Source organism: Typopeltis vanoorti, chromosome 6 (genome assembly GCF_054136105.1).
Source record: "Typopeltis vanoorti isolate ZY-2024b chromosome 6, IOZ_Tvanoo_1.0, whole genome shotgun sequence".
NCBI classification, from domain to species: domain Eukaryota; kingdom Metazoa; phylum Arthropoda; class Arachnida; order Uropygi; family Thelyphonidae; genus Typopeltis; species Typopeltis vanoorti.
This window is the reverse complement of record NC_143554.1, coordinates 72,045,472-72,066,934: the sequence shown is the minus strand read 5'-3', so window position 1 is coordinate 72,066,934 and position 21,463 is coordinate 72,045,472. Positions and strand designations below refer to the sequence as shown.

The window sequence follows — 21,463 nt, the reverse complement described above, 5'->3', positions numbered from 1 at the left end:
GCTTACTGATGTCATCTTTTAGTGATTTGCCATTTTCTGTTGGGAAGTTTAAAATGATGGCATTAATCTTGTTTTCAGCCTCAATCAAATTGTTTACTATTGATGCAAGAGTATGTTAGCATTGTTGGAGGAGAAGGAGGAGGGTATACTTACATTTTTAACACTGATTGTCAAGCTCAGCTTCCAGTATTCAGATTTTGGAGGAGAAAGTTTTGTTCATAGTATTAAGGTGGTGTTTGTGGCTTCCGATGCATTTTCCCAAGTTCAGAAACTGTTTTACAGAATGGAGGCACAACGCACAAATGAAAGGCTGGTTGAGATCAATGAGTGGATTGTGTGCCAGTTCCTCTATTTTTGCACAAGAAGTATGCAGCCACTTACAACAGAAATCACATTTTTCTTGTTGCTAATGTCTAGTTTGCAGCTGTGGCACTTAGTATTATTATTGGGTTTGTCTGCAATCAACAGTGCTGCACTAGCAAGACCTGAAGTGCTCTGCCAGACATTTGTTGTCAACATCTTTACTTTGCATGGTAGGCATAGTGAGCACTTCCACGTGGCTGATATTTAATTGAACAAATAAGCTGACTTAAAGCACTCTAAATACTTAAGGGTTGTTTAGAAGTAGTTGGTTCCTTAGTATCTGCTGATCTGATTTCCATTTATTGGCTATTTTGGAGAGAAAACACTTGTTTAACAATAAAATATGGGAGCACAAGTTTAAAGTAGCTTATTCCCAGGCACCACCTATCCAGTCTTGTCTTATCTCTTTTTCAGCAGTACCAATGATTCATGAACAAAATATATCAGTTAAGACCACCAGCCATCTCTTTTTTTTCATAAACTTAATTTCATATATAAACATAGTCATGTATTTCTAGAACTTGGAAAGTGTTCTGTCCATGGCTAGGTGCCAAGTTGTTGGAAACTAGCTCTGAAAACTAAGTATTATTTTCTGTAGGAATTAGTGATTAATTGCATTTTAGTAAAATTCTGTTTATTTTTGATAGCATAACTGTGTGATTGTGGGTTTGTTACTGGCATTTTATTATTTACTAGCTAAAAAAATTTACTAATTTTTTTTAGCTTTGTTAAACAGCAAAATAACAGTATTATCAAGATCTGCATGTGTGGTGCAAAGGTCAAATGTAATTAATGACTTAAATTTTCATTGTCATGAGTGCAGTATGTACCGTATTTGCCGGCGTATAAGATGCACTTTTTTTCTTCGAAAATAGGTCTGAAAAACAGGGTACATCTTATACGCCGATATTCAGTTTTTTTATTACTTTCATTTCTGGAAATTTTCTCTGTTCTGAGTTATGCGATTTCTTTCTTGCTTCCTTGCGATGTGTGAGAGCATTCCAGTTACGTAGAGTTCAGTGGATGCCCATGCACTGTCATAGACAATCACAGCTGTGTTTCTGTTTGTTGAAACTTTCCAATTGTTGTTGTGGTTGTTGTGAACGGTGATAAATTTCTGCCGTTAAATTTTCTCTAAATTTCTTGGCAAATTATGGCTGAAAAACGTCGGCATTGCTACGATATTGCATACAAGCTACGTGTGATTGCGTATGCTAAAGAAAATGGAAACAGGCTGTAGAGAGGCATTTCGGGCTACCTCCAAATGAGAAAATGATAAGAACTTGACGGAATCAGGAAGAGGATCTAAAAAAAACAACTCACAATAAACATAATCTACGAAGTGGAACTGCAAAATGGCCAGAACTTGAGACAGAACTGAATATTTGGATTTTAGACCACAGAAAAGAGGGACTTTCGGTGTCTACAAATTGAATTTCATCGATTCGTCATTAACGCAAGGAAACGAGAAAATTTTGAACTTGCACAAATAGGAAACATGGACGAGGTTCTGCTGACTTTTGATGTGCCCTCAAACAAAACTGTAGATTCCAAACGCACAGAAAGGGTTACTGTTAAAACTTCTGGTCACAGAAAAACTCTCTACATGGTTGTTTTATCCTGCTGTGCTGATGGGATAAAATTGCTGCCACTATTGATTTTTAAAAGGAAGATGCTACCCAAAGAAAAAAACTGCTTAAAGGCGGTGTTTGTACATGTTCATGCAAAAGGCTGGATGGATGGAGGAGGAATAAAGTTATGGATAGATAAAATTTGGTCTACGCACCCTGTAGGACTGTTGAAGAAGCCTGCCCTGTTAGTATGGGATCAGTTTCGTTCTCACAGAACAGAAGATGTTAAAAACTCGGTTAAAAAATTGCTGACTTTTGATGTGCCCTCAAACAAAACTGTAGATTCCAAACGCACAGAAAGGGTTACTGTTAAAACTTCTGGTCACAGAAAAACTCTCTACATGGTTGTTTTATCCTGCTGTGCTGATGGGATAAAATTGCTGCCACTATTGATTTTTAAAAGGAAGATGCTACCCAAAGAAAAAAACTGCTTAAAGGCGGTGTTTGTACATGTTCATGCAAAAGGCTGGATGGATGGAGGAGGAATAAAGTTATGGATAGATAAAATTTGGTCTACGCACCCTGTAGGACTGTTGAAGAAGCCTGCCCTGTTAGTATGGGATCAGTTTCGTTCTCACAGAACAGAAGATGTTAAAAACTCGGTTAGCTGTAATTCCAGGAGGTCTAACTAGTCAGCTTCAACCTTTAGATGTCTGTATTAATAAACCATTTAAGGGATTTATGAAGGGGAAGTAGAACAGCTGGATGCAGTCTTCAGATTTTGAGATCATGCCATCAGGAAGAAGGAAGAGGCCTAGCATTTTGCAAGTTTGTGAGTGGGTCAAAGCTTCATGGGATGCTGCAAAAACTGAGACAGTGGTTAAATCATTTAAGAAGTGTGGCATTAGTAATGCACTGGATGGTACAGAAGACAATTTCTTGTATGAGGACTCAGATTCTGATTTAGAAGAGGTTTCAAGTGTCTCTTCATTTAGCTCTGAAGATGAATTTCTGGGATTTGACGAAGAAGATTAAAAGATGGGTCTCTTTCCTAGTTAGATTAGGTATTTGTTGAAAGTAGACCTACTTATTACTTTATATTTGAAATACTGTAAATTGATTATAATATTCAGTGATAAAGTTTTTTCCCTAAAAAATGTGTACAAAAAAGGGGGTGCGTCTTATACACCGGCAAATATGGTATATTTGCCGGTGTATAAGATGGTGGAATGTGGAGGATATGTTTTTTGAGAGACTGAACAGTGATTAATTGCTGGTTGATGTATGAACAGAAGACGAGAGAAGATGTGAGTCAGTAGAAAGAGCGATATTATTGTTGGACTAAGGATTATCAGTGAATACAAAACAGACTGAAGGAATGAAAGCTAGTATAATTGCTAGTGCCATCACAGAATGAAAGTGAGTGAGACTGTAGAAGTGAAAGAAAGTACAAATGACAAAACAAAAGCAAGTGAGAATGGAAGCAAAAGAAAGTAGGAATGAGGAAAGCAAGAAATGACAGAATGAGAGAGAGAGTGAGATTGTGGGAGCAACAGAGTGCAGTTGTTCTGATGCAAGATCTAAAGAGTGAGCTGATCAGAATGAGAAATATGCCCAGTGAGATTAGACATTTGGTTGATAGGAATGAAAGAGTGCCAAAATTATAGAATCAAGGAAAGTAGAGAAAAAGAGGTGATAAATGACTTGAGAGTAACAATGTATGGAGATTCCATTATTAAATGTGTGGTTGAATGATAAGGTTCACAAGGTCTGTTTTCTAGGATGAAGGATGATTAAGATAATTGATTCTTTGGGTATAAGAAGTAAATGAGCACAAGAATTTAGTAGTGGTTGTGAGAACAGATGATTTGATTGGACATAAGTAGAATGTGGGGGGGATCAATGTCAGCAGTTATTAAAGAGATTGAAAGGTAATGGTGTGATAGGAAAAGTAGTCAGTGTGTTGCCAAGATATGATAATAATGAGTTAAGATGGAGAGCAAGAATCATGAATGGTATTTGGCAGAGCTGTTTGGGGTAAAGGGAGTGCTTCCCTTTCCCATAATATTGTGTAGGATGAATTTGTACAAAAGTGATGGATATATCTTTGGTTTGCATTTGGAGTAAGTCTCAACTGTAGAGAATGTGATTTCCCTCCAGTTGAAGAAATTGATCATGAAGTGGTTACTTGGGTAGTGGTAGCCAGCCGTGTGAAGGCTTCTGTTCTGTGAAGAGAGGACATATGTTGTGGAACTGCAAGGATGGTGATTATGACAAGCTTAGAAGATAACTTGCAGCTATAGCATGGAATGAGGAGTTAAGCAAGAAGGAGATAAATGCTGCCTGAGCACTGACAAAGATATTTAATCGACGTGTGCTTAAATTCTGAAGGTCAAAGACGAAATGAGTTAGGTATCATTATATTCTTGTTTAATCCTTTATTCAGATTTAAGCAAAGTTTGCATGTGCAAGTATTTTCACAATTAGGTTACTTGTATCTAGATGCTGACTTTGCACCATTTTCCTTACTATCTCATAATACAAAAGCAAACTTCCTTTTGGTTGTGCATAGACTTCTTTGACCTTTATTGAGGTCTCATCAATCAGACTTGCAAAAAAATTATATTCTTGTTTAATGCTTTATCCAAGTGTAAGCAAACAAAGTTTGTGCAGAATATAATTTGTAACTAAGGAAAAAAATGTTTATACAACTATCTCTGATCCAGAGTATTTTAATAATAATGTGATACCTTTTTACTACATATATATGGGAATTATATGACTTCTGTAGTAATTCAGCCTTGGTATTTCAACTTGGTCTGGCTTCATCCATATATGAATGCTGCCTATAGATCAAATGAGAAAAATAACACTTTTCATCAGAGCATGTTCACTTATGGGAGGCTTTTTTTTATAATCTGCAGCTATCCTCAGAAATAAATATGATTTAAATAAGTATAGCTATTACTGTCTGATCTTCATGGAGTCAAAGGATTCATTGTGGGAGGTCTATACGCTCTCTCTCTCTCTCTCTCATGCCAAAAGATCATTGAACCTTGCCTTGAACCCATTCACGGTTTCTGCATTCACCACTCTTCACACAATGCATTCCACTCACCAATCGCTCTTCATGCAAAGAACCTGCTCCCCCCCGTTCACACCCTCTTTAAACGGCCTCTATGGATAGCCTCTAGTTTTTTACTCTTGCCACCCTCTACTCTATGAAATATCTTCTCCATATTAATCTGGTAACAACTTCTCACCAACTTATATGTCTCAATCATATCCCCCCTCTTCTTCTATTCACAAGGCTCTGCAAGATGGATTTCCTCAATCTCTCCTCGTATTTGACATTCCATAGACTTAACACCAACTTAGTAAACCTTCTCCAATACATCCCCCTGAAAACCAGGGGACCAAATCTGTGCACAGTAGCCCATATATGGCCTGATCAAAGCCTTATACAGGGGAACCAAAACTTCCTTGCCTCTGCATATCCATGTCTCATTATTGTCGTAATCTGTTGCAATGTTCTTATAATTTTAGCAATGTGACCCCTAAACTTCAGGTCTCTGTCCACCATCACCCAGATATCTCATCTCCTCCACCTTCTTCAAAATTTCTCCATTAATCATATGCTCTGTATCCTAACCATGCCTACCAAATTTCAAGACCTTGCACTTTGCAACATTAAATTGATAGCTTCAATGATTTGCCCACTCAGTCTATTCATATCCTCCTGCAAGGCCATGTTGTCTATTCTACTTCTCTTATCCCTTCCCAACTTTGCATCATTGGCAAACAACTGCACATCTCCAGTTAAGCTGGTCCCAATGTCATTAATGTACAAGTTAATAATGGTCCCAAAACAGATCCCTATGGCACTCCACTAATGACTTTCCTCTTTTGGAATACTACTCCTCCGTATACAACCTGCTGATACCTATCCCTATGATAACTAGTACAGTTGATAACTTACCAATATATTGGAAACAGTGATTCTTACCATCGTAAGTTACAACCTGGGCTTCTACTAGTGTCCATAGAGGACACCCTAGCTAGGACTCTAGTTTACCTAAAGGATATTATTTTGTATCCTCTGAAGATATCTGTGCTAGAGACAAAAAAATTGGAAGCAATAAGCTGCTATATAATTTATTCTGCACCATTTTCATTTTATTAAATGTCCAACATGAGGAAATAAGAATTGTTTTCAATTTATTTTATATCAGGATAAAAGTGAGTAGTACATTGAAATGAAACTCAGGTATAAAAAGTTTAAAAAGAATCAAGTCAGCTGTTAAAGGTGAACTGTAGACTCAAATATAGAAGTATTATTGAAGAAAAAAAAAAGTGAGAGTTTGGAAAAAACAACCAGACCATATCCAAATTCAGAACAAAAGGTTGATTGATTTAGCCAGGGAAGCATGTGTGAAGTTGTCTGCAAAGATAGAATATTTATAGAATAATCAGCACTTCATTGTAGATTCAAGAAGTTAATGAAATAGACCAGGAGAAGTTTTAGTAAAAGTTCTTGACAAGTTAACATGTCAATAAGTCATTATGTCTCCTTAAAATAACTTACAGAGGAAAAATAAGTTTTCTTGCATTTTTCTCTGTATTATGAGTCAGAGTGGCCAAAGAAAAGTCATGAGATGTTGGAAGATTATAGAAGAAAAATATCATGAATCTCATAAAATATTCTAGAAGCTATTGAAAATGATAAGAGAGGGATATTGTGAAATGGTTAGTGCATGTGTCTCATGAGTCTTGGACTCCAATGAGACGCTCAGTTAATAATAGCAGTTATCTTTTTTTTTAATTTAATTTTTTTATTTATTTTTGACAATTCATAAATCTTGCTCTACAGACTCAACATGGGAATTTTTCAAGCCACTTCAGGCTTCCAATAAGCAGGAAGATAGAACTTAAAGGTAGACTGTAGAACTGTAGATAAATGTTCATGCCTTTGGCAGGATTTGAACCCACAGCTTGTTTGTTGGAAAGTGGTTACATTAACTACTTCGTCAGGCTGGATTGGTACCATTAGTAGTGTTTGAGCTGAACAATATTGAGGCACGATAAATATCAGATTAATTTCAAAGAAAATTGTTGACAAAGAAGGTAATAACTAAATTGTAAAGGCTGCAATATTTTTAGGAAGGATAAACAGGAGAGGATGGGGCAAGCTGCTAATGATATCAGATGACTTGAATCCAGCTAGTGTTGAGACCTATGATTTTAATACTAGTAACAGATTTTCATGTGGCAGTGAGTTTGAAGCCATTTGGTGTCAGGTGGAATCTAACAAGATCAAATACATAGTGGCGTGTTGTTACAGACTTGGTGGGTCATTGCTAGTGATGAAGAAATGCATTACCAAATAAAGACGATTGGTGTGAAAATAGCAATCATAATGGGGGACTTTAATAATCCAAACATTGATTAGGTAGCAACAAAATCTCATGAGAAGAATGAAACTGAATTTATTGAGCTGTTGCGAGACAACTTCCACCACTAGCATATGACAGAAGGAACTCGAGGTCGGTGTGTTAGATTTGATTATAGTGTCAGAGGGTGTTTCAGATAAAGGTGTAACTATTCTGCTTTCAGTTATTGACAGTGATCATGCAGTACTCACTTGGGAAGTGGCTAAGTTTATGAATGTTTCATTCAGAACAAGCTGAACTACAATGCAGAAAATTACGAACAACTGAGGAGTATACTGAGTTCAGCACAATTGTATCAGTTGGGAAGAATATTGGAAGAAAATCAGCACATTTGGATGGGAAGAATATTGGCAGTGTATGAAAAGCATTTAAAAAAATGTTTAAATAATGCAATATTAGAATGTGTCCTGAGAATGCAAAGAATAAACAGAATAGGAGCAAAATGGATGTGTAATCTTGTGGAAGGAATACTGTGCACATAAGGATGATGTCCATTATGAAAATTATAAGCAGCAGGCCAGAAGAGTCACAACTGTTATTATTATTATCATCTGACCTCCATGGAGTCAGGAACTTATCATGGGAGGTATACACTATTGCACATGCTCATCCAACCATGCCTTAAACTGATTCAATGTGTTCTACATTCACAACATGCTCTGGCAATTCATTCCACTCACCAATTACTCTTCATGCAAAGAACCTGCTCCTCACTCCACTGCTCACACCCTCCTTATACAGTTCCAGTGATGGCATTTTGTCATAAATCCTCTCCCATTCTATGAAAAATCTCTTCCATGTCAACCGGATAACAATCCCTGACTACCTTATATGTCTCAATCATATCTCCCCCCCAATCCTCCTATTCACAAGGCTTTGCAGCTTACATTCTCTCAATCTGTCCTCATACTCCACATTCTAAAGAACACTGACCACGTTTGTGAATCTTCTCTGGACCATTTCTAACATATCGTCACCATGAAAACCTGGCAACCAAATCTGTGCACAGTAATTCATATATGACTTGATCAAGCCTTATAACTTACTCTGGCATTATAACCTCTCTATTTCTGCATATCAGGGTCCTCCACATTATTGTCATTATCCGATGTGATGTCTTCACAACTTGTGTGATGTGGCCCCTGAATTTCTGGTCCTTGTCCACCATCACTCCAAGATCTACCATCTCCTCCTTCCTTAAAAGTTTCACACCAAGGAAAGTTAAGTCTGAATATGAAAAGAAACTGACTCTGCAAACTAAAGACAACCCCAAAGAATTTGTTATGCTGCAAATAAACAAAAGAATGAGTTGAAAGATTAATTCTACTGAATGCAGATGGGATGATAGATGCAGAAGAGGTTGTTCAATTAGTGAGTGCCCATTTTGCTAAAAGCTATCAACTAGTGTATGCAACATTGAGCTCACTGCTACCTCTTCACTGGATGAAGAAACTCAGTTGTATGAGGATGAGATGGTATTAGAGATGTTGTACAAACTGAATAAGAATTTGGCAATAGGGACTAGTGGGATATCAGCACAGATGCTAAGATTGTTCAGCTGAACTTACTATTCCTTTGACCTGGCTGTGTAATTTGAACTCAGAACAGGGAGGATTCTGCAGGAGTGGAAAGAATATATGGTAATCCCATTGCACAAGAATAAAGACTAATGTATCCAACTATCGACTAATCAGTATCTCAGGAGTGGTAGTAAAGATTATAGAAAAGTTGGTTAGAGCTTGCATTCAGAAATGGATTGACAAAGAATCTTTACTTTGCAACGAACAGCATGGGTTTACTAAGGGAAGGTCATGTTTTAGCAGCTTGCTCACTTTCTATAATCATATTACCATTGAGCTAGACAAGGGGGAAATCGATATACCATGATACGTTTGGATTTTGCTAAGGCTTTTGACAGAATACAGCAAGGAAGGTTGTTGCATAAATTGAATAAGAGGATGGTTGACTGACAGACATCAAAAGGTATATGGGCAGTGTGAGTCTGCAAGATTTAAAGTAACCAGTGGTGTAGTGTACCACAAGGAACAGTCCTTGGTCCACTGTTATTCAATCTATACTCAATGTTATTCAATCAAATCCTTCCCAATGACATTGGGGAGGATTTGACAGCAACATACAGCTATTTGCTGATGATGCAAAGATAGGTAGGGTAATCAGGAATGCAGCTGATTATACAGTACTTGCAGAATGATTGAATAGGCTGTAATTGTGGGTATGGGAAAATTGATGTGAGTAAATGTGAAATCATGCATTTTGGCGTGGTTAAATATTGGTGGGATTATGCTAGAAGAAACTGATCAGGCTGCTTAGGAATCTTGGAGTGTTAGTAGGTAGCAAGTTGAAGTTCAGGGGATCATGTAGCAAAGATTGCAAATACAACTCAAAAGATAATTGTAATGCTAAAAAATGTTCACATGTAAAGATAAGGATGTCATTTTATCTCTTTAAAAGGCTTTGATAAGTAAGACCCCACTTGGACTATTGTGTGCATGTCTGGTCTCCTGGTTTCCATTGTGATTCTGATACAGTGGAGAGAGAGAGTGTCAAAAATGATATCAGGATTATGGAATACTGATTATGAAGACATTCAGAATTTGTAGACTGCAGACACTAGCAAACGAAGAAAAAGGGATGATATGATTGAGACTTACAAACTTCTGAAAGGTTCATACAGGATTTCAGTTGATGGAATTTTTCATTTTATAGAGGGTAGAGAATGGAGAAGAGGGCAACTTGGAAGCTGAGAATGAAGGCTGCGAAGAAGGAAGTGAGATCTAGATTTTTCTCTCATAGATTGATGCATGATTGGAATGGATTGCCATTGGATGTTGTGTGTAAGCAGTGTGAATGAATTCAAACAAATATGATGGCTGGTGCGTGTAGTGTGTAGCCTCCCTCAATGAGTCTCTGACTCCCTGCAGGTCTCTCTTAATAATCTTAATAATAACAACAATAATAATAAATTATGTGGAACTCTTGTATCCTAGGCAGCTGTCATAGTGTACCTCCATAGCGCATTTGGAAGAACATTTATGCTTGTTATTTGGAAACAAAAGAAACTTCAGTTAGATTTTTGTGATGAAATCGGTCATCATGGACATTTGCAGTTGAAGGAAATTAGATAATCTCATATGAATGTTCAGCTTTTTTTTTTCCTTCTAGAAACTTTGAATTTTTAACCTGCATATAGGCAAAATCAGTCATAGAACACATGTATTTAACAGAGAACTATACTATTTATTAGTGGGCAGTAGATAGTTGAAAGTGATGTAGTGTGTAGATGGAGAATTAAGTAGTGTTGATTATGTAGTGTGATATGGAGTGCCCTTCCATGATGAGTCCTTAGAGACGTCATGTAACACTAATATCCTGTATGGTTCATAAGGATATCATGATTTATTTGGATACTAGAGATAAAAGGAAGGAGGAAGCAGATATGGTATTCAATACTATGAGAACTTCTTGAATGGGGAGTCAGTCTCAATTAATGTGAAGTGGGCTGGTTTCAAAATGGAAAATTGCACAATGAGCCTTTGTACCTATGGTGCCATGGGAGGATGTACAGGAGAAGGTCAGGAAAAAAATCACTGCTTGCACTTAGAGAAAATTATGGGAAAGCATAAAAGCAGTTATGTAAAATCATGAGAAGATTTTGGAAAGAATATAAAATCTAAATCATGAACAAAGAAAGAGTACCACAAAAAAAAGAAAGATTAGAAAGAGATACAAAAACTTTAGATAAGGATATTTTGAATATCAAAAGTAATATTTTGAAAAATTATTAAATGAGATAACAAATTAGAGGTCTCAAGTGGCTTGAAAAAGTTTCATATATCTCTAGAATAGAGTTTCTCGATTGTTAAAAATTAAATCAAAGTAAAAAAATTATCTTTTTTATTAGTTTTATGTGACACCTCTAAGGACTCATTAAAAACAAATGTACAAAATTAATAAAAATAGAAAAAAAAATCTTTATTACAACCATGATAAAATGGTTTAACAATTTGGTGGGAATGACCAAAAAAAAAAAACCCAGTAGATTACAATTAGGAACACACATCAATATGTCACTTAGAGAAGCCTGAAATGAAGAAAGACAGCTAGTGTAGATGATGTTCTAATAGTAGTGGACTGAACGTTTTGGATATGCTACGTAATTTAGAATTTTTTTTTTTTCTTTTAGAGAAACTTGTGCCATAGTTTTATGAATTATTTACGGATAAACACAAGGTAAAGGTAATAATTTATCATAAGGCCATATATTTCAATCTGAAAATTACAGACCAACTTCAGTGTGGGAGGGGGGAACAGTTTACAAGGTGAAGTAATTTAAGAAGGCTTGGTCAATAGGATTAATCCCAAATGCTAATAGTAGAGCTTTTTTTTTTATAAGAAGGAAAATAAAACAATAAGAATTATAAAGGAATTCTCTTACCAAGCTTTAGGTCAATTAGAGGACGTCAAGACTAAATATTTGAGAAATTATGGGAGATAAGGATATATTTTAAGCTTTGTAATCTTGAAAAAAAGTTTTATGGTGAAGCACTGAGTAAAAAAAAAACTGTTCATAGCACTAAATCTGTATGGTGTAATGACATCTTGCAGCTGCATTGTGGAACGAGGAGTAAAGGAGACAAATGCTGAGTGAGCTGTTTAATAGCAACAATGTCTAAATGTATTCCCTAGATAAAAAGGCTAAACAAGGTAGGTATAAAATGGTTGAGTGTAGAGATTAAGAATGCAGTCTGAAGAAGGCATTGTAAAGCCTAGAAGATCAATAACAATAATCACTTGCATGAGGAATACAGATATAAGCCAGGACAGTGATCGAGTTAGTAAGTACAACCGAGATGTCATATGAACAGAATTTAGCCAATTAGGCTAACTTCAGAAGACTCCTAGAAAGTTCATTTGATATGTATCAAGTAGAAGAAAGAATATTAATGAATTGGTAACTGCTGAAGAGAATATAGCTTAGGTATTCATTGAGCACTACTTCATCATTCATAAATGTAAATATTCTACAAAGCTTGAATGTAGAGGAAACAGTAGAGGATGTGCTGATTGTGATAGAACAGGAGGTGTTCGAGGAATTAAGTAAACTTGATGTCAGTAAGGCTTCAATGACATATTACCATTTGTCTTTAGGGAACATTCTCAGGAGTTAACAGCAGCATTGACATATCTGTTTAACCAAAGTCTTGCACAGGCAAGACTTTTTCCCGAAGGAGTGGAAAGAGATTAAAATTGTTCAGTTTCATAAAGTGGTGGGTGATAAGACTCGATGATACAGGCCAATCTTGTTTGGTGTTATGGGAGAGATTAGTGATGGCTTGAATACAAAACTAGATTGATGAAGTAGTGTTCTCTGTGGTGGTCAACATAGGATTGCAAAAGGAAGTTTGGTAAAATAATCTACTTATGTACTTGAACAAGGTGACAAATACCTTGGACAAGGGAGATACTTATACAGTGATAGCCTTTGATTTTGTAAAGGCTTTTGATAGATTAATACATAAGTAGTAACTGAATTGGAATCGGGTACAGTTAGGAAAAATTATGAAAATTGGTAGTGGAAACAGAAAACATAAAATGCATTCTTGGTGTAAACTTATAGAACAAATAGCACTCTTTAGTTATCTCCACACAATTTTTAGATCTGATGAGAAACTTAATTTGGAAATAAGATGCAATAGCTTCAAACAGTATGTTGGAAGTCAGTTGAACATTTTTATATGGAAAAGTGAATCACTGAGTTGGATACAAAAATGTTCAGACAAATTTTAACTTATCGATCTAAGAGTTGAGTTGGAAATAAAACATTAATGGAAGACTGAAGATTGCAAGTATGCAAATTAGCAGTCCCTTCCAGCTGTTTATATATATTTTTCCTTTCCATAAGAAGTAACCATAATAAAAAGTTAATTTGAATAATTCAGTTATATCAGAGGGAAATTGTGACTTAATGAGGTCAAGGGTCTCTGCCAAAGATACATCAGTGAACAGTAAAGTAATGTCAAGATTAAAATTTTTATTAAAAAGTTTTAAGTGCAGTGAATTTTTTTTTTTTTTTTATATAAAAGAGGGAGAGTAGCCTGTGAGGGGGGGGGGGGGATGATCTGGATGAAAGCTTGGGCAGTTGGTAGATAGGACTGGCTGGCTATGCTGTCAACTATTGGATGAAGAGGGTTATTAAAAATAATGGATATTAATTATTATTATTCGGAACACCTCCAAGGAGCCCGAGGACTCATCGCAGGAGGACACCTACTATACAACTCTCCGTCTCCACCATTACACAGAACCTCTACTACCAATCATCTACATCAACGGCATCTACTGCTCACTACAACTAGTATTTTTTTGTCTGTAAATTGCATGTGTTCTGAAGGACCGATTTTTCTGTAGACAGGATGAAAAACCCGAGTTTCCAAGAGAAAAAACCTCCATACGAGATCAGCTAACTCACCTTCAATTGAAAAATCGTCATGATGAGAGGAACCATATAAAGGTTCCTCTCATCATGACGAGAATCGAACTTAGGCCTTTTCCAATCAAAGGATGCAACATACCATCATCCTTCCAATTGCGATACGGAGGCTCTGATGATATTGGATCATATTAATGATCCGACATCATTTCAAACCCAAATGTATGTAGAAACTGACAGTTTCGTAATTTGACTAGAGAGCTTATGAGAATATAATCCTTGGCATTGGAGTTGACTTAGCTTGCACCATTTAAAAGAACATGATTGCTGCCTAAACATCTGTATATTCGCATTTTGCACTGGTGTCCAAAACCTAAGGATGAATACTATTTCTGAAGATTTTGAATGGACAATGGATACACATTCAAATCATGTGCAAAGGGGTTACATGGTAGCACTCAACAGGATAAAAGGTAAAAGGCTGTGCTAAGTGAATTGTGTTTGAAGGAATAAAGTTGCAAACTTGGATATCTTGTAATGTCTCAAAGACATCATCTAGATGATTTCATGCAGGGAAGAATTACTGGAAAGCTTGAAGAAGGTTGCAGAATTGCTGATATTGCCAGAAAGTTTAGAATCTCATATAACATTATATCCACTCTGGGCACCATTTCAATACCAATATCATACCAATGGAATGTGCTGCAGATGTTTGCTAAGAAGTCACTCCCCCCCCACTCTACCATGGAACATGAAGACAGATTTTTGGTTATAACAGCAAAATGTAATCGATACACCACAGCAGGTCAGCTTGCAAGTTGGCTTTATTCAAGCGCAGGTGTGCAGATACCTGCACACCTGTGCTTGAATGTGCACACTCAAGCCACAGTTTGCCACAGCAAGATGTCGCTGACAAGTAGGCTTATATGCCCAAAGGCCTGTAGTCTGCATCCATTTATCCACAGCTCATCAAAATTGGACAAGACATCAGTGAGCTAATGTACTCTTTACAGATGAGTCATTTTAGTCTTTCCTCTGATTCTAGATGACACTTAATTTGGCATGAAAGTGGTACTGCTTACCATCCCAAGAATGTTTTACAAAGGGAGAGAAATGGTGGTGCTGGTATCATGGTGTGGGGAGGCATTATGCTTAATAGATGCACTGAGTTATAAGTGCTGGAAAAAGAGACTATGAACTGAACATATTGCAACGATGTTCTTCAACATCATGTTCAGTTGTTCTGGGGTGCTGTAGGCAAAGAATTCATTTGTATGGATGACAATGCGACACTGCATTGTACACGAACAGTGGAGATCGAGGATATTAATTCAATCGAGTGGTCATCATCATCTCCCCAGATCTCAACACCATAGAACACATTTGGGAAGCAATAGGAAGACACATTGCTGCTCAAACTTTCCTTTCAGAAAACAAACAAGGTTTTATTCTTGCTCTGAAGCAGGAGTGAGCCAGTTTGCCCACTCCTGCTAAACCTGAAAAGCCAAGTTTAACACAAAAGTCAATCGCAGCTGTCTGTTTGAAACTCGTTTTCCGACTGTTGGTCGAAACACACTGTCACTCTTGGCACTATAACTCAGCTTCTAATGAAACAAATGTCATAAACAGTTGACGCAACACTAATGAAGGTTGCCGCTTTCGACAACAAAAAGATACAACAGGTGGCTCCACTAGTTTCTTCTATTTTCGAAAAGTTCGGTTTCTTTTTGGACAGAGGGTGTATATATAATATTTTAGTCTTCTAGAGCACTCCTGACTGAATCAATGCCCTTGGAATCATAGAAACAAATCAGCATTGGCTTTACTTTTGATTTCTCCAAGCGACTTTTTTTTGGATGCTCCTCTTCTGGTGGTCTCCACTCAGCACTTTGGCGCTTTGTTTCAGGCTCATACTCAAAAACCATGTTTGTCACCAGTACCGATCGTTTCAAGGAAGTTTAAGTCCTTATGAGCGATTTTAATGAAGTCCTTGCAGTTTTCAATTCGATACATTTTTTGGTCGTCGGTCATCTTGTGAGGAATAAATCGCAAATTCAATTTACAAAGGCCCAAACTCTCAGTCAAAATGTTGTGCACAGTTGATTTTGGAATCCCCAATTCATCGTCAATCAATCTCGTGGACGATTTTGGTTTTTCTTTGATGAAATCGCACACTTTTTTTTGTTAATTTCGCTCATGTCAGTTTTTGGAATGCGTGGCTTTTCGTCATCCTCAAGCATCTCATGACCACTTTGAAATCACTTAAAACCACTCATAAACTTGAGTATGGGATAAGCATTGATCACCGTATGCTTTTTGAAGCATTTGATGCATTTCGGTAAAACTTTTACCACGTTTAACACAAAAGTCAATCGCAGCTCTGTTTGAAACTCATTTTCCGACCGTTCTTCGAAACACACTGTCACTCTTGGCACTATAACTTCGCTTCTAATGAAACAAAATGTCATAAACAGTTGACACAACACTAATGAAGGTTGCTGCTTTCGACAACAAAAAGATACAAACAAGTGGCTCCACTAGTTTCTTCTATTTTTGAAAAGTTCGGTTTCTTTTTGGACAGAGGGTGTATATATAATATTTTAGTCTTCCAGGGCACTCCTGACTGAATCAATCGACCTAGATCTTGGTCTTCCTCTGGATCTTTTTCCTGCCATCTTTGCATTAAACACCTGTTTTGTTAATCTTTCTCTTGCATTCTGTTTAAGTGACCATACCACATTGGATTAGCTCTGCTTATACATTCTTTAATATTAACAATGTCAAATTTCTTTGTAACATTTTCATTTTTAATATGATTCCATTACTGATGCCATCTTTTAATGTCTTTAGTTTTTTTTTTTTTTTTTTTTTTTTTCAGAAATCTCATCTGTGGTCTAATCTTTGTCATGTGCTTTATTTCTAACCCAACTCTCAGATCCATAAGTCAAAACAAATTTCTCAATTATTCCTTATAAATTTATTCATTTGGCTCACCCCACCTTACCAGCTTTGCTTATTATGTTGTCTATTTCCATATTTATTTTGTCATCTTCACTTATAATTGTCCCTAAATAGATGGTGTTTTACTGTTTCTATAGGTTCTCCATTGAGAAGGCAGTTAAAGTTTTCTGTTTCTTCCTGGTTTCATAGTGACAATATTTTTATTGCTGATTTTCATGCCAAATTTGTTATTACTGCTTTTACTCAATTTATTTAGATTCATGAACCACATAGAAACACTTGAGATTAACGGAATAAATTAATTGGAATGGGAAGGGATGTAATACTGAATAACTGTTTCTGACAATATTCTCATTTTGTTTTGGATCTTGTTTAGAATTTCAAGTACATATAAATCATTCTTGTTGCACTTTTCAGATCCTGAAGGAAAACAAACAGAGAATCTTATTATTGGAGCTGTTCTGGGTGTAGTAGGAATGATTATTCTCATTAGTGCATTAACTTATCATTTTCGAAAGAAAAGGGAACAATATATTTCACTAAATAAGACTCGAGGTACCATTTCAAGATATAATACTCTGTAAAAAAAAATAGTAGGAATAAATTTAGAGAGATATTTTCATTAACAAAATACTTTTCTTCTATAAATTTTATGATTAAATTATATTAATAATAAACTATTTTTGAAATTAGCAACTGCCTTTCCTGTTCTAAACTATGGTAGGTTATTTAAAGAAAAAATAATAATAATGATAAGAGCCTGTTCTTCCAGTTTGGTTATATTTTGAGGGCAGAGGATTTTATGTAGAGTTAACTTTCATAGTGAAATCACTCATTAAATCACTTATAAGCATGCTGTAGCAAATTTTATCTTGTAACGAACTATTTCTGTGGTCCTTATATATGTTTTAAGGATTGAATGTAGCAAAATTTAATAGGTTGCACCTTTTTTATGTTCAAAGCTCAACTCTATATTTCATATAGAGAGAAATTTTCTAAAACAGTATAATTAAAATATTAATTACAGTTTAACATATTTCCTCAGAAATATCTGATAAGGTGTAAGAAGGTGTGTTCAATAAGAATAAAATAAAAAGGATAAAAAAAAAGAATACACCTCAGGATGACAAAAGAAACATTTTCCTCAAATTTTCAGTAATTAACGAATATTTTTATGGTAAAAAAATAATGCATACATACATACATACATACATACATGCATACAGTATCTCAATTATCCAGCCCTCAAATCATCAAGCCATTTGTTAATCGATCATTGAATATTACTTAGCATATGATCTGATTCTTAGAACAGCACTAATTTACTGTACATTCAGATAACCATGTTCTCACTTATGAGAATCAATTTCCTAATGTGATTAGATAACTGATAAATTTCTATGTGATATATATATATATATATGTGTGTGTGTGTGTGTGTGTGTGTGTGTGTGTGTGTGTCTGGGTGAAATGGATGCAAGAAGGGAACCGACAGCTTGAAAGAGGCACTATGGTATTATTCTATGTTGTAGGCCTATCTGTTTGGCAAATTGTTGATAAATTGAACCATCCCAGATCAGGAAGTCAACTGCAAGTACTGCCTGCAGCAGACAACCCACACCACTCACTCACCAAACACGACTGTAAGTTGCTACAAAGGATAATATGTAAAAACTGTGATTCAGCAGCCAACACATTGAATGCAGAGTTTTGGGCATCGACTGGAATATGAATCTGCACAAAAACATTCAGAATCGAGACTCGCAACATGTTTGTCCATGGTAGGATCACAATATGCAAACCATACATTATCCAAATCAACATGCAGTGTCATCTTCAGTGGTACAAAGAGTGGGATGTGGAAGCCTTGGAAAGCTGTTCTGAAGTAATGAATCATGCTACATTCTGTACTGAGCAGGTGGATGCCCAGTGAATGTTTCTTACCAGATTGCATAACCCCAACAATGAAATTCAGAGGTGGCGGTGTGATGGTTTGGCTTTGGACCTCTGTTTTTGGCGCCACAAACATTGAACTTCGAGAGGTATCTGAACATTCTGGGCAATGCAATGCTTCCTACTTTGTGGCATGGAACTGACTATTGTCGCCTTCAGCAATATAATGCACTGTGTATCATAAGGCTGCTGCTGTAACTGTGTGGTTTGAGGACATGAATGTCACCACACTTGATTGGCCTCCACAGAGATCTGATCTTAACCCTATTGAACATCTGTGGGATGAACTGGACATCCAGTTCATCCAGAACCTCATTACATGCCTACAGGAAGAATGGTCCAAAATTCCCATTGATTGCTATCATACAGTTGTGGAAAGTATGCCCCATATTACCCACAGCAAAAGGAGGTCTTATGTTATTAAGGTGGACACCTTGGCCATTTGTTCCTCACACTATGGTGTCCATTGACTTGTATGCGCTGTTCTTATTATTTAGACATCTCCATGGAGTCGTGATACTGTCTTAAACTCATTTATCGATGCTGCATTAACTGTTCACTCAGGCAAGCCCTTACTCATTCGTTGACATGCTGAGCTAAAATTCTGGTTCTTATACTCTTGCTAATCACATTTCAAGTATAATGCTCTGTTTGTTTGTTATCCTATATTAAAATATTTTTCTTGCATATATGTTCTCCTGATAATCAGCAGAACATATCTGCTGATTATTAGGAGGTTGTCTATTCTGCTAGCATGATAGACCATTCTTGATAAATAAAGTTTCTGCAGGCCAGGTGGTTAGCATACTTTGTGTGTGTGTGTCACTGCTCTGCTTATCAGAGGCCTTGAAGTGGCTTCGAAAAGCTTCATGTTGGTGTTTTCTAGAGCAAAGTTTTTGAATTGTGTTAAAAATAAAATAATAGAAAATATCATTAGGCCATCCACCATACTAATGTACTTTAGGTTTACAACCTTTCTTGGGTGGAAGTAATATAGCAAATGTTGGTCATACTGAGAATTCTAAAGTAAGTTAGAGAAAAAATATTCGGAATAGGAACATTCTGTTTAGTTGTGGAAAAAAGGATTATCCCTCGTACTCTGTTGCAGAAAGAAAGCTGACTTTTGCTGGATACATTCTGAGAGGATCAGGTTGGTGTATGTGTATGCATGCATGACTCTGAGGCATGTACAACGGTTGAATAGTGTATCTTGTAGGCAAAAGGACTTCTTACAAAGGACATTGATAAGCATGGTGAAAATGTGAATACCATATCTTATTGTGAAATTTTATTGAAAGCTTCAGGATGCAATTCACCAAAAAATGTTTGTCCTACTTACAGGAGGAGTATTGCTACTGCACAACAACGTGAAACCTCATACAGCTATGGGAACCCTGAAGAAAATTCAAGAATGTCAGTGGTCTCCTTAAACATCCACATAGCCTTGACCTTTCCTCCAGTAACTTTCACCTTTTTTGTCCTGCTGAAATAGCACATTGGTAGCAAACATTTTGCTGATGATTTAGGAGGTTAAAAATAATGCAGAGTAGGCCAAGACAACAGAATTCTATGTTGTTGGTTTTGAAGGACTGATAAAGTGATGGGACAAGTGTATAAATGTTGAATGGGATTATGTAAAGAATGTTTTTTTTTCCAGAGATTTGGATTTTGCTTGTTTTGTTTTTATTACCAATTGTAACTTATTAATTTTCTCATATTCACATTTCAGGAATAATTATCTCTTCTATTCTGTTTTCTACCCTATATTAAAAGGTTTCCTGCACATATACACCCACACATGCATCATATCTTGCAGTCTATTCTCTGTTTAGTGGACTTAATAAAAAATATTACAGATTTGAATAGTGGTCAAAAATCCTAAAATCCAAAATGCTAAAAGTGAGGTCTAGAAAAAAAATATTCAGAATAGGAATATTTTTGCATTTTTCACATAATCCAGAAACCCTATACTACTGACCAAGCATGGAACTTTTTCAAACCACTTCAGGCTTCCAGTATTCAGAGTGGTTGAGTTACACCAGGCAAGGAAATTATTTCCCATCATCATCAATTTCCTGATTATTATTATTATTGTACAGGCCAAAGACTCGTTACAGGTGACTCAAGCTATCCACACAATTTATGGTACCTCTCCTTGAATCTATCAATACACTGAGTGCTAACAACTGACTCTGACAACCCATACCATTCACAACTCTTCAAGTGAAAAATCTAGTCCTCATACCCCTACAAACCACACTTTTACTCAATTTCTGGGGATGACCTCTTATTCTGCTCCTCTAGCCAAGTCTATCATATCCATTCTTTTTTGCCTATCAACCAACTTTTGCAATCCACACACACACACACACACACCCTCAGTCTATCCTCATGGGGAACATTCCACAGACCACTCACCATCTTGTTCGCTTGCCTTTGAATCCTTTGTCACTTCCTCATTCCCAAGAGACCAAACCCAGGCACAGTAATCCAGATGTGGACATATCAAGGCCTTGTAAAGAAGAATAACAACTTATCTCTACTTGTTAGTGTGCCTCTATAGCCAAGTAATCTTATGAGCTATCTTAACACCTTCAGTAATGTGTCCTCTAAATTTCAACTCTGTTTACTACCACCCCTAAATCCCTAGCTTTATATTGTGAAGTACAGTTCCATCAGTTTGGTACACAGCTTGTAATCTATTTATCCCAAAA

General features: G+C 36.3%; 1 protein-coding gene across 3 annotated transcripts in view; it reads left to right on the top strand.

The window, feature by feature from the left end:
* Positions 1-21,463, top strand: part of LOC150105535 (uncharacterized) — a 144,685-nt gene that overhangs the window by 70,171 nt on the left and 53,051 nt on the right. For all 3 annotated transcript variants that reach the window (XM_090394248.1, XM_090394250.1, XM_090394247.1), the window contains exon 5: positions 17,214-17,351. In XM_090394248.1, the coding sequence (XP_090250374.1) occupies positions 17,214-17,351 (138 nt within the window). The remainder of the gene's footprint in view (positions 1-17,213; positions 17,352-21,463) is intronic.